A 14413-nucleotide genomic window follows, 5' to 3' on the forward strand; every position below is an offset into this window, starting at 1 on the left:
ATTTATTTATATCAAAAAATCATAATTTATTTTTATTTTTGGATCAAGTTTTATTTTTAGAAGATAAAATAAATATGTTAAATACATCGAAGTTAGTAAATTGTTTAAATGCACAATTACATATAATTTAATTATAAAATATTCCATTTTTCATTATATGTTGATATAAAGTACAATAGGACAATGATCACTACCATATACTTTATCTCTTATAACATTATCACAAACATTATCCTTAATTCGTTCTGATACTAAAAAATAATCCAATCTCCTGTATAAAAGAAAATTAAAAATAATAAAATAATTTTAAAATGTTAATAAAAATTTTTTTATATACTCACCATCCTATATTTTTACTACGTGCATTAGCAAAATATGACCAAAATGTGTATGCATCTGTTTTATCAGGATATAAAGCTCTAAATGTATCCACAAATCCGGTAGCTAAAAAATCTGTCATACCATCTCGTTCTTCTATAGTAAATCCAGCATTTTTTATATTTGTTTTTGGATTTCTGAGATCTAAATAGATTAAAAAATTAATTTATATAATTTTATAAATTAACTAAATAAATTTCTACCTATTTCTTTGTGAGCAACATTCATATCACCACAGATAATAACAGGTTTCTTCTCATCTAGATTTTTTACATATGTTTTAAAAATTTCATTCCATTTTAATCTTTTTGGTAATGTTACTAATTTTTGACCAGCATTAGGAACATCTGCATAATTAAAAAATATAATATAAAATTATGCATAGATTTATACTCATACAAAATCTAAATAACTTACAAACATTAATTAAATAGAAATTTAGATATTCTGCAGTGATCAGTCTACCTTCATTATCAAATTCAGAATTATTTAAACCATATTTTACATCAATTGGTTTTTCTTTTGTGAATAATGCAACACCACAATACCCAGATTTTTTACCTATTTTTAATAAAAATATAAATATAAAATATAATTATAAATAAAAATTTATAATTAATTATAAATATTTATACTCTCAAGAAAATAATAATGATATCCATTTAATTTAATTTCTTCAGGTAATTTATTGGAATCGCATTTGGTCTCTTGCAATGCAACTATGTCTGCATCTTCTTTTGCAATATATTTTATTCCATTTTTCTAAATAAACATAATAATAATAATATAAAATTTTGTTCACATATAAAATACAATAATATAAATTTTTCATACTTTTATTACTGCTCTTATGCCAGAAACATTCCAACTAGATATTTTTAAATTATATTTATTTCCTGTTGCATTTAATTTTAAACAATCGAAATTAATTTCATTCAAGTCTGTATCTGTTTTATTTATAATTGATTTTACATCTGTTTTAGCACGCTTTGCTGAGGGTTCTTCAATGTGATCTGTATTGCGTTTAGATCTTTTATTTGGTGTTTCTTCTGTTTTTGATATTTTATTTTTATTCTTATTTTTAATTTCCGTAGAGTCTGACTAATTGAAAATAAAATTAAAATATTTTTTATAAATTATTTTTAATTTGTAATAAAATAAATAAAATATATTCATTATATATTAACCTAACCTTTAAAACTCGGTTTCGTTTTGGCGGCATGATTGCGTTTGTGTACACAAAATGCTAAAAAATTATCAACACTATGATACTAATAATAATAATGTAAAAATAACTTCTTTTATTTTGTTTTATTATATAATAAATTATTAATTTGTAAATATATATGAAAAATTGAAAAGAATGTTTACCGGCATGAGCTTCAAGAAATTTTGAAAACTGCGCGATATCATGAAATTTAATTCAATTGACAGTTTAATTCATGGATAAATTAAAAAAAGATATATAAATATAAACAACATTTAGGAAGATAGATATTTTAGTTTTAAATTAAGTATATTTTTATTCTTTTATTATAAATTTTATTATAAAATTAATATTATTTATATATTAAATTAAAATAAATAAATTTATTATATTAAATATTAAAATAATATCAAAATAAATTTATATTAAATTTATATTAAATTTAATAATTTATAAACGAAATTGCAAGATATTTATTCAAAATAAATGTATAATAAATATAATATAAAATTTATATATTTAATAATAACAATTAAATTCACTTATAAAAAAACTTTATAAAATTTTCACTAAAATTAATATCATAATTAATTTTAAATATATATATTATATTTATATTATAATATTATAATATAAATTTTTAATATGAATGATTCCAAAATTTAATAAATTCTTATTTGAAACAATTTCCATTTTATGATTTATATTAATGATTTAATATATATTATTTGATTTGAAAAAAAAATTTTATTTTAAAAAAATAAATCAACCAAATAATAGAATAATTCAAAAAATACATTCCTTTTAGAAGCATGAATGCATTTGAATAAAAATAAAATGAATATTTTTTATACTTTTTTTTTATACCTAACTTCAGTTCGTAATGGTACGATAATGTTTTATAGTCAAATTAAATTTTAAAAAAAAGATTCAAAAATATTGATCTCGATAATTATCTTTTTATATTTTATATTTTATATTTAAAATTGTTATTATATTCTAAATTCGATAGAGAGAACGATATGTTATTATTAAATAGAATATTAAAAATCAATAAATATGTAATTTATGTGATTTGGTATAAATTTCTTTATTAATAAGTATATGATTGTATATATATATATGCACATGTATAAAAAAGTAATCCACAAATATCTAAAATAAGAAAAATAAAACGAATATATATTACATGAACATGTTTAGTAATAAAAAGAATAATTTACCACCAAGACCTCATATTCCAAATTCTGAACATATGTTGGAAGATCTTAATAATTCTTCTATAGATGACATAGCATTTAAAATAATTCATAAAGGTATTATTTTTTGTCTTTATATAATTGTCTTAATTTAATGTCATTATATAATTAATATTAAAAAAAATAAAAAGAAATAATATAATATTTTAAATCATAATTTTATTTTAAGCTTAAATCAAATTTAGCTAACCTCATTTTGTGTCCAATTTCAAATTCTATATTATAATTTATTTTACAATTTATTAATATTAATCAATATAAAAATATAAATTTTTTTTCAGATGAAATTTCTGGAGAAAATTTAATGAATGCAAGTACTTCTGATACATATCAGAAAGTGAAAATGTATTTACACATAAAACAACAGTTAAAATATTTGGAAACTACTCTTGAAAACAAAGAGCAACAACTTAAAACTGATAATGAAGAAATAAAAAGACTTGCAGATAATATTAAAAAACAAGCACAAGCTGCATTGATAACATAAGATTTTATATATGCAAATAATATCGAAATTATTTGGTTAATTTCTTTTATAAAAAATTTTAATTTTTTTAGATTATAAATAGATAAATTAGAATTTTTCTTATCTTCATATATTAATTAATCATATAAAACAATTTTACTTATAATGAAATATTTTATTATATGTATATAGATAATATTTTTTTATACAAAATATTAGTGCTAATATAATATATACAAGTATAATTTAAAAACTTTACAAAAATAAATCTTATAATAATCATTCTCTGATGTTATTTCTATATATATAATATATATATATAAAATAATTTAATATTCACATTTTAATATAATACATATTATATAATATAACATATTACATTAATATAATACATATTATATGTAGTTTATAATAATATAATTGTGATATTTTTTTAAATTAATCTTATAATTTTCTTATAATTTTTGTAACTTTTTACAATTTTTATGTTAAATAAGATTGTTGTAATGGCAGTTGAGAGGCATTTATAATATTATACTTGATAATAAATTTTCAATATAAATTTCATTAATTTCTATTTTGATTTGAAAGTTTTATTCTTCAAAAATTTATAAATATTTGAATATGTACTTTATAATGAAGATTTTATAACTTTTATTATATTATTATATTATTTAATCTTTCTTTTTTAAATGATTTATTTTTTCTTTTTATTATTTAAAAGGATTCATAATATAAAAATATATAAATATAATAAAAATATAATATATACAAGTATAATTTAACATATAATAATTTTATAAATATTTTGATTTAGAGCTTAAAGACTAATTTGATATAAATTTTTCTCAGATTGTATACTAAAAATAGTTCAAAATATAAAATAATATCTATTATTAAAGTTTACAACTATTTTTTTCAAAATGTCTTAAATATTGTTGTGCATTTATTCAATTATTGATATTATTAATTAGGAATGCCTATTGTAATATCATATTTAACTAATGGATCATTAAGATAAGCACACCATGTAAAGCCCGATGGATATCCTGAAAAAATTATGCACAAAATTTTAAATTAATATTTTCAATTAAACAACTTAAGATATGAATATTAAATAATTAAAAATTTACAAGAAAATTTTTCATTACATCATTATTTTTTGTAATTATAGTGTAAATAATGTATAAAAAACATATAAAGCAATTATCTATTAGTATATAACATATTTATAGTATACTATATATAGTAGTATCATGTATATCATGTTTGCTTTAAAATACATGGTAAAATAAAAATTTAATATATATATACTTACAATTATATTATATAGTAAATGATTTTCATGTGTTCACAAAATGTGATTGAAATGAAATATCAAAATGTATTGCCTTTTTTCCAGCTGCATGCAAGTAATCCCTGGATTAGTCAGTTGTTAGTGACAAATACCTATGTTTTAGAAAAATATACACATAAGGTATATCAGATTAAGATTTCTATGAACTACATAAATGAAAAGGTTTTTTACAGAAATACAATTGTACCTCCACCAAAAAACATATATTATGTGTTGATTTTTATTTATAACATTTGTAACAATAATATAAAAGTGCTTTACATTTGTTTTATATAAAAGTAGAATAATTCTGTTCATTTTACACATTAAGTATTTTCAAACGGAATATAAAAGTATACAATATATTAATTATATTTTTTACATAATATGTTGATATGTTCAATTAGGACGGAATTCAGATATATATTTAGATTAATTGTTGTATGTTTTTTATAACATTAATAACGATCAAGTATTTGCAATTATTTCAAATTGCTTTAAACTGCTTTAATATCATTTTAACAATTAAATAAATTGTCTTAACTTAAATGAATACTGGAATTATTTTTTTTAAAACCAAAAATATAAAATTCATCTATAATAATAAAATTTTTCTTAACTATATAACATAATTTGTATGTACATAATTTCTCAATATTACTATTGAAAAATTATATAGTTTTACGTACATAATATATATACGTATATATATTATTTTTATAAAATTCATTGTGTAATTGTTATAAAAGCATATATTAAATGTTTTATGAATTTTAAAATAAAACTCGATTTATGAAGAATAATAATAATATAATGGAATGATTATACTTTTCTTTTTTTCAAGTATTTATCTCTATTAATTATTTTTTTATGTTTAACATAACATACTATAAAATGGCGAATATTATTTATATTATTCAAAAATAAAAAAGAATAAATGAAAAGAATAAATGAAAATTACAAAATATTTAATATTAAATGTAAATTTGATATTATATGTAAATTTTGATATATAATATATAAAATATAGATTACATTAAAATACTATTATTATCAAACAATTATATAATGCAATATTTGAATAAAATTTTTAGTAATTTTATATTGCAATAAAAAATATCAAATTTTTTTGCATATTTTTAAAGTATTGTTTGTAATAGTTGTTTGTAATTCAACTATTTATATTAATAATTAATGTCAATTTGCTATTTTTTTACATGATTTGTGACATAAATTTTTTATATGTATAACAAATATAGATTCTAGGAACATATAATTGATTGCTTTAATTATTTTGAATTATGATTATATCATAATCATAAGTAATTAATTTTAGTTATTTACTATCAAAATTCGGCATCAAAAAAAAGGTACGAAATATTAACTTGCCTCTAGGCTTGTACTTAAGATGGTCCTCAATGAATTGACAAGGACAACGGGCGGAGACACAATGACGTGGTGGAACAGATAAACCCGCGATGTCTCTATTACGTTCCTGTGAGTCTATAACCAGATCAAGTCTGCGGCGCACAAAGTGATGTGCCCATCGAGATGCATACCTCAGCAACAGCAACTCCGCCCGTTCCTGTCAACACATACCATCATCATTCAGAAACCTAGAGCTGAAGTAGCCTAAATCTGTTTTTTATACATTAATAATAATGTATATAACTTATTTATGAATCTTGAAAAATCTGTTATATATAAAGTATGTAATTAAACATAAAGATATAACAGATTACAAATTTTTTTTTTAACAAATTTTTATCATTTTTTGTTTAACCAAAATTTGTTATTCATCATTATTCACCATTCATATTATTCACCATTTTACAAAAATATTTTCTATATATAAACTATATTTTTTTACATCAAATTAATTATTCTGAATTATATGATATCCAAATATTATGTACAATTATATGCAATATTAAAAATAAAACTTGTAATACATACACATATGTGTAATTATACAAGATTTATACAAATATTAATTTGAAATTAAAATTAAAATATTTAAAAATATTTAAAAATAAAATATTTAAAAATATTTAAAAATATTTAAAATATTTAAAATATTAATTTGAATTAATTCTAAATATTTAATAACATATTAATTAACAAATAATATAATAAAAAATAGTATTAATTGTAATCAAGTATAATAATCCATATCACCAAAAAATAATTCTAAAAAATATTTTATATATTAATATTATATAGAAATTTAATTGCAATTATTACAAATAAAAATCTTATATAATTAAGTACATTATAAGTACTTCATATTTCATATAATTTAATTTTGTTTTATTAATTTTTAATAAAACAAATTTTGATTATTCACCTATTTTTGATAATATCACTCATATTATTAACAAATAAATCTATTTAAATTCTTTGATTTAATGTATCTTTCATTTAATTTTTCAAAAAAATAAATTTCTAAATAAATTTTTATTGTTATTAAAATAACTTGTATAAGTTAAAAAGTTTTTTTTTTAAATGTATCAATATTGCTTTAAACAATACTGATTTTAATTTTGTTATATGTTTTTGTTTATTATATATATATTAAATATTGTTTTAAATGCCTCTATCTTTAAGAAAACTACTCCAGCTAGGACAGAAATCTCTGCCTTGAACATGAGGTTTATTACGTAACCATTCTTCTATATATTGACATGGACATAAAGCTGATGCTAAATGACGAGGTGAAGAAGGATTTCCACCTTCCTCATCTACTGTCCAATCCAATCGTCGACGTAAATAATCCTTTGCCCAACGTTGTACATACCGGCAGAATACTTGTTCGCTTTTACCCTAATAGTTTTTAATTTATTATACAAAAAATAAATTGTGAAGTTCACAAAGAAAAGAAAAAAAAATATATTTTTACGATATATATAAATAATAAAAGTTTTTATAATATATATATTATTAAAATTTTGTAAATATAATATATTATATACCTGTTTGCGAGAAATTCTAGTAGTTGTATTGCCTTGTATTACAATATCACTATCATCTATATCCATTCGCTGTTGCAACTCCTTTTTTCGACGCATTTCAGAATTTCCATCTTCTCCTATTATTCTTCCTTCACGTTCTTCTCGTTCTATAACTTCTTGTAATTTTTTCTATTATAAAACAAATTAAGTTTAAAATATATTAATTATATTCAAATATATTATATATTGATTAAATTTTAAATATATTATTAATAAATATATAAAATAATATATATTAAAATACAAAAATTTTCAAAAAATTTTTAATTTCAATTAAAAAAAATTTTTTTTGTACAAACTCAATTACATTAAGCTCTAAAGTGTTTAAATTAAATACATATTCAACAACACTTACAATGCAATCTGTAGTATCAAAGTATATGAAGCAAAGATTGACTTTGTGACATGAAATCTTTCCTCTATCATCCAATCCAAGCAATATTTTATGTCGAAGTAAATGTTTGTTCACTTGCCCCATACATTTTTCAAGATTATGATTCAATTTTATCTTGATGAACATGCAAAAAAATATTGCAGCAGCATTGAGGACTAACCACATAACGCCAAGCCCAAATAAAGTAAGACCAGTTACTCCAGAAAATAATAAGCCAAGCAATACAATAAATGCAGTAAATATCCAAAGAACAAGAATCCTTTTGTAACATACATTATACATATTGAAACGTACATCATTCACAAGTAACTCCATTATATGTACGTAATCTTCTACTGTAAGCTATAAAAATATAATTTATATATTTTATATATGAATATAAAATTTATAAAAAATAATTTTAAATATTATAAATATATAATTTTAAATATATAAAAAAATATTTATAAAAAAAAAAGTAAAATTCAATTAGAAATGTACCGTTAAACCTTGAGCCATTAATTCTTCTGGTACTAATTCTGGACGAAATTTAGCTGGAGTAATCCATGGCCATCTGGTATTGATTGGTAAAAGAGTAACTATAGTATCCCCATTGGCAAAACCTTGTCTAATATTTCCAATAGATGTACTTATAATATTATTAGTAACACTTCTGCCATTGGATATATCTCGAAGATCAATAGTCTTCAAAGAAGCACTTTTAGGATCAGAAACTCTTATTTCAGATGGTAAATTAAGTTCTGGACTTTCAGATGTAATAGAACGACTTAAACCTGACCTATCTAAATTAATTTGGACGGATTCAGTTGATATCACAGCACCTCTATATTCATGATTTTTTATTTGTTGATTATCTAAATTATCAACAGATTTTCCAATTTTTTCAACATTCACTGTTATTGATTCTGGTTTTATTACAGCTGGTGTATTTGTTTTAGTTTTTTCTTCTATACTATCATTATTTTTAATAGGTGCTTCATCTTCAAATTGGACCCAATTTTTTGTTCTTGATGATATATTAGGTGAATTAACTACTGATACATGATCAGCTGTATCTTGTGAACTCATTTTCACTAAAGAAATAATAAAAAAACAAATAAATAATATATATAAAGAAAATCATTTCATATAAAATTATTTCATGTATTCAAAAATATTAAACATATTTTGTTATATGTATAATACATGGAATAATTTTATTTAATAATTTCATATATATTAAATTAATTACACATATATTTATCAAATATAATGTCAAATGTTATTAAATAAGAGAAATGTAAAAAAATAGGGAGTGTCTATAAAGATGTATTTTATAATATAAACATGATTTAAAATATAGATATATATAAAATATGAAAGTATACTAAAAAATTAAAACATTACGTTAAATAATATTTTTAATAATATAATTATAAAATTTCAAAGCAAAAATTATAAATTCGTATAAAATGCGAAAACCATATATATATATATATGTATATGAAAACCAAAATTTATGAAAATATTTACGTATATACAATCTTTATTATTAATACAATGAGGATAATATTATATATTTATATTTAATATATTATACATAGAAAAATTATATAATTAAATCTTTCTTACCTATCGTGATTTGACCTATCTCATATCCGTGAGGTGAAAAGGTACGTAATACATGAAATCAAGGTGTGCAGCATTGCGATACGAAAAACAAGGGTGGGGCAAAAAATACTATAACGATATTGTATAATAATGTATATATATTTGTATATATGATAATTTGCCATAAATGTGTATACATATATCATTATCTATATCATTCTTGAATATCTAATACGTATATAAGTAAACAATTGCGTGTATAGATCAATAAATATAATAATATGCATTATTTTGTAAGATTATTTTTTGGTATATACTTTTTTGGTATAGTTATTTATATAAATACATATATATTAAAATTGATCGTTAATTCACTTATATATTTTTTTATAATTTACAGATATAAATATATTTTTATATATATACATATGATTAAGAACAATATTTACTTGTCAAAGACAATTGTTTCTCATAATATTATTAAGATTAAAATATATATGCAGAAATATTATTGATATATTATTAAGTATTTACTATTATCGTGAAATTGTATTAAATATAATTCAATACAATGGTTCGACGAAAAATAATTATAAATGTATTCAAATATGTTGAAATAATTACAAAGTCTAATTATGTTTTTGCTAATGTGTGTTTATTACATCAAAGAAAAAATATGTTTATGACATATTTGCAACAAGTTAATAAAATAAAAAGAAATTATAATACTTATCAGTGGAAAAATACATCACAAACTAAATTTTTTATTGTATCAGGTAGTTTTTTATTTAATTTATTTAAACCTAAAGAAGAAAAAGATGATATTGAAGAATTAAAAATGACAATTAAACGATCAATTTTATTAATTCAGGTTAGATATATTTTTATATTATCATAATTGATGATAATATAAAAGTTAAATATATTGTATAAGTATTAAATACAATTTTCAAGTGTTGAATACAATTTCTTATTTTAATATTATTTTAACATAAATAATTCTTTCTAATATTTATAGAAACAAGAATTTCTAAAAGCAGAACAAATGCTACATGTTGCTTTAAATCAAGCACAAATTTTACAACATTATGATGGTATAACTTATGTATATGATGTAATGGCAAATTTAGCATATGAGATAAATGATTTTAAAAAAGCAGAAAATTTATTTATATCAGTTTTAAAAAGATTAATAGCTAAAGGAATTCCACAAGATGATTTAGCAGTCATTCATATTAGTCTTAAAATTGCTGATATTTATGATAAGATAGGAGATAAACAGTAAGCAATCATATAATTTTATTTATTTTTCAATTGTATTTTATTTTGGATTCTTTATGAAATATATTTAATAATTTAATACAAAATATTTTACCATATTTTATATTTTATATTTGTAGAAAAGCAGAAAATGGATATAAATTTTGTTTACAACATTTACAAAATCATTTGATTAAAGACAATCAAAATCAAGATATATTACAATTGTTAGGTTTGACATTGGAAAAGTATGCATCTATGCTTTTTTCACAATCACAATATGCTAATGCTTTTGAATACTTTACTCAAGCTTATGATATATCTATAAAAATAAATGGTGAAAAAAATGAACAAACTGTTATTTTATTGAATAATTTAGGAAGCGTTTGTTATATGTTAGAAAAATATGATCAAACTATTCAATATTTATCTAAAGCTGCAGAACTAGGTAACACTAATATTATTTTATCATCTTTATCATCTTTAATATTATTTTATTATCTTTATTAATTTAAATGTATGAATTATATTTTTAGGAAAAAAATTACCAGATATGATTGAATTAGGTTCTGTTTATGTCAATTTGGGAAATACATTTATTGCAAAAGGACTTTATGAAGAAGCAAAAAAAAGTTGTAATGAAGGAGAATATTTAGCAAAAGCTAGAAATGATAATGAAACTATAATAGAAGCTAAAAAATGTTTTGAACAATTAAAAAGTTTAATATCTTAATATAAAATAAGATTATTTCAAGTTTGTTTTAAATTATAAATATATTAATATTGTGTGTTATATTAAATTATATATAATAATATATTGTAATTATATATAATATATAATTGTATGATATATCAGTTACATAATGAGAAAATATTAAATATATTTTATTTATAATATAAGATTATATATTTATGATATATTTGTTACATTTTTTTAAATAATTGATAAAATTATCATTTTATGTCATATATAATATATTATTGAATTCATTAAAATATGAAAATTCTATTCTTTTAAAAAATTCTACTCTTTTAAAAAATTTATGAGATTTTACTCTTTTCCTTTTTTAAAACTTAAAATTTCTTATAATATAGCAGTTAATACAACTATAAACAAAATTTATGATATTTTATTTGAAATTAAAACCATGATTTTTTTAATTATAGAATGATATTTTTTTATATATATAAAATTATTTATGAACATATATGAATATAATATAAAAGATATATCAGTTCACAATATAAACAAATTTTTAAGACAAGTTTCATTAAAAAAAACATTATTTCGTATAGTTGAACACAAAATGGTTTATACAAATAAATATAGATAATATTAAAAATCAATATTAATATTTAAAAAAAATATATCACGAATGTATCAATATTTGATTTTATATTATTCTTCTTATTCTTCTTCGTATTATTTCTTATGAGACTAGTAATAAATTATTTTAATATTTTCCAATGCATGTTAATATCTCTTTTAATTTTCTATTTATAATATTTCTTATTTATGACGAATGATATTTAAAATTGTACTGATTTTTATCTTTGTATTCGCTCTATTATTTTTATATATTATAATACTAACATTTATAATAATCATACAGCATTGCTTTCACTGGTATTCATGCTATATAACATATTAGAATAGTCACTAATATTCATTAAGTAATTACAATATTGTAAAAATATAAATTCCAATTTTGAGTTCTTATTATAGCAGTCAAATGAATTATTAAGTGATCACAATATATTGAAAAAAATGTAATATAAAACTATTCATACTCTGCTATAAGTACCATCATATATACACCTAAGAGAAGTGCAATAATTTCTTTTACAGATTGTCTAAAATTAGTATCTGTTAAAAGTTCTGGTATTACAGAAACTGTAGCTATATAAATAAATCCACCAGCTGTAAATGGAAGAATCCACATAGTTGCAAGATCACCTGAAAAATTCAATAAAAAAACTAAATTGAAATTTTTAATTAAAAGATATTTAATATTTAATTAAAAGATTTATAAACATAATATTTTAAATTTAATTTTAAAATAAATATAATATATATTTGTTTAAAGTATTATAATTTATTCTTACCCATGCCTTCTGCTAGTAATGATACATAAGTTCCCAATAAAGCACCTATAGCAGTACTAAGTTGAAGCAACATAGCCTGTAATTAAGTTAACATTATATAATTAAATTATTATTATATAATATTAAAAATTTTTTTTGTTAATTTTTTTTATATCTTACTTTTTGTTTACTATAACCACTTTGTATTAAAATAGCAAAGTCTCCTATTTCATGAGGTACTTCATGTAATAAAATTGTAAATGTAGTAATATAACCAATATTTTTTCCAGCTAAATAGCTAGCTCCAATAGCAAGACCATCTGTAAAATTATGTAAAAAATCTGCAACTAAATTTAAATAACCAGCAATTTTAATTTCATTTTGTATATTTTTTGTTTCTTTTTCTTTAGAAATAACATCAAACTTATCAATATCTTTCTGTAATTTATTATCATCTTTGTTTTCTTTTGATAGATTTTCTGTAATACTTATCTTATGTGCATGTAAATGACTATGATCACTTTTAATAATTCTCACTGCTTTTTCAACAATTAAAAACATGATAATACCTAATAATACACATAAGCCAACAGACATATCATGTCCATGATTTGATTCTTCATCTTTATTATGAGAATTTTTATATGAATGTACTTCTTCAGAAGATTCATACATATGAGGAATTAAAGCATGAGGAATTAAATGTAAAAATGCATCTCCCAATAAACCACCAGATGCAAAACTTAATAATACCTTAAGCAATGGTTCACATTCTTTAGTATTATCTAAAGGTACAAAGAATAAAATAAAAAAGGGAGCTGCTGATATAATTAAAGTAGATGCAGTAGCTTTAAGAATCACTTTGTTGTAAGTTCTGTCAGACAAAACTGATTTATATTGATGGTCATAATTATCATTTTCATGTTTATGTTTATGTATAATTTCTTTATGATGTATAGAATATTGATTCTGTAAATATGCTTCATTGGCTTCCTTGGTATATTTAAAACTTGGTGACTTTTCATGTTCATGAGCTTGACAAAGACTTGGTAAATTTAAAATTATTAGCAATAAAAATGTGCCAAGTGCAATTCGTAAAATCCATTTATTTGTATTATTTTTTTGTTGGTTATCCTCTGTCATTATGATCGTTTTTATAATTTTGCACAAATTTATTAAAATATAGCTGGACTATGTATTGTTGCAAATGCATAAAAGTGCAAAAACTTTAATATTATAATTATGAGAAATAACATTAAAAAATTGTAGCCACGTCACTGGATAATGTGTTATCGGAATAAAATTGTTTAGTTTTTTTAAAACTAATGTATTAATGTTGGTAACATTGACTTGTTATAGTTCTTAGTTATTGGCTATTCTGATAGCTTGTAAATTTTAAATTTAAGAAATGGTTGCGATAATAATTG

At 19.7% G+C, this 14413-nt stretch overlaps 5 protein-coding genes across 9 annotated transcripts; 2 read left to right on the forward strand and 3 right to left on the reverse strand.

Annotated features, from left to right (window-relative positions):
* Positions 1-25: 25 nt before the first annotated feature.
* Positions 26-3102, reverse strand: LOC108001169 (exodeoxyribonuclease). Of its 3 annotated transcripts, none has more exons than XM_062081016.1 (8): positions 3035-3102; positions 1571-1624; positions 1213-1479; positions 1014-1140; positions 796-939; positions 582-725; positions 342-522; positions 26-271 (listed from the first exon to the last, which is right to left on the reverse strand). In XM_062081016.1, the coding sequence occupies exons 2-8, from the start codon at positions 1598-1600 to the stop codon at positions 154-156; spliced, it is 1011 nt and encodes a 336-aa protein (XP_061937000.1). In that variant the 5' UTR covers positions 1601-1624; positions 3035-3102; the 3' UTR covers positions 26-153. The 3 variants fall into 3 exon arrangements, with proteins under 3 accessions (XP_061937000.1, XP_061936999.1, XP_061936998.1); XM_062081015.1 differs by lacking the exon at positions 3035-3102 and adding an exon at positions 1750-1847 and having other exon boundaries at positions 844-939; XM_062081014.1 differs by lacking the exon at positions 3035-3102 and adding an exon at positions 1750-1846.
* LOC133666859 (uncharacterized) lies at positions 2448-3592 on the forward strand. Its single transcript, XM_062081030.1, has 2 exons — positions 2448-2901; positions 3126-3592. Exons 1-2 carry the CDS (start codon positions 2775-2777, stop codon positions 3329-3331), a joined length of 333 nt encoding a protein of 110 aa, XP_061937014.1. The 5' UTR covers positions 2448-2774; the 3' UTR covers positions 3332-3592.
* LOC108001165 (transmembrane protein 268) lies at positions 3465-9802 on the reverse strand. Of its 3 annotated transcripts, XR_001766654.3 has the most exons (7): positions 9663-9802; positions 8532-9124; positions 8013-8393; positions 7619-7786; positions 6036-6231; positions 4629-4759; positions 4244-4359 (listed from the first exon to the last, which is right to left on the reverse strand). XR_001766654.3 is itself a non-coding variant. In XM_017062048.3 (6 exons), exons 2-6 carry the CDS (start codon positions 9117-9119, stop codon positions 4277-4279), a joined length of 1416 nt encoding a protein of 471 aa, XP_016917537.1. In that variant the 5' UTR covers positions 9120-9124; positions 9663-9802; the 3' UTR covers positions 3465-4276. The 3 variants fall into 3 exon arrangements, 2 of the variants coding, with proteins under 2 accessions (XP_016917537.1, XP_016917538.1); XM_017062048.3 differs by lacking the exon at positions 4629-4759 and having other exon boundaries at positions 3465-4359; XM_017062049.3 differs by lacking the exons at positions 4244-4359; positions 4629-4759 and having other exon boundaries at positions 4852-7469.
* A 410-nt stretch (positions 9803-10212) lies between these two features.
* LOC108001167 (tetratricopeptide repeat protein 19 homolog, mitochondrial) lies at positions 10213-11801 on the forward strand. Its single transcript, XM_017062050.3, has 4 exons — positions 10213-10512; positions 10660-10922; positions 11042-11349; positions 11438-11801. Exons 1-4 carry the CDS (start codon positions 10213-10215, stop codon positions 11632-11634), a joined length of 1068 nt encoding a protein of 355 aa, XP_016917539.1. The 3' UTR covers positions 11635-11801.
* A 606-nt stretch (positions 11802-12407) lies between these two features.
* On the reverse strand, positions 12408-14313 carry LOC108001164 (zinc transporter Slc39a7). Its single transcript, XM_017062047.3, has 3 exons — positions 13167-14313; positions 13008-13083; positions 12408-12858 (listed from the first exon to the last, which is right to left on the reverse strand). The coding sequence occupies exons 1-3, from the start codon at positions 14127-14129 to the stop codon at positions 12683-12685; spliced, it is 1215 nt and encodes a 404-aa protein (XP_016917536.1). The 5' UTR covers positions 14130-14313; the 3' UTR covers positions 12408-12682.
* Positions 14314-14413: the final 100 nt, after the last annotated feature.

This window comes from Apis cerana, linkage group LG10 (genome assembly GCF_029169275.1).
Source record: "Apis cerana isolate GH-2021 linkage group LG10, AcerK_1.0, whole genome shotgun sequence".
NCBI lineage: Eukaryota > Metazoa > Arthropoda > Insecta > Hymenoptera > Apidae > Apis > Apis cerana.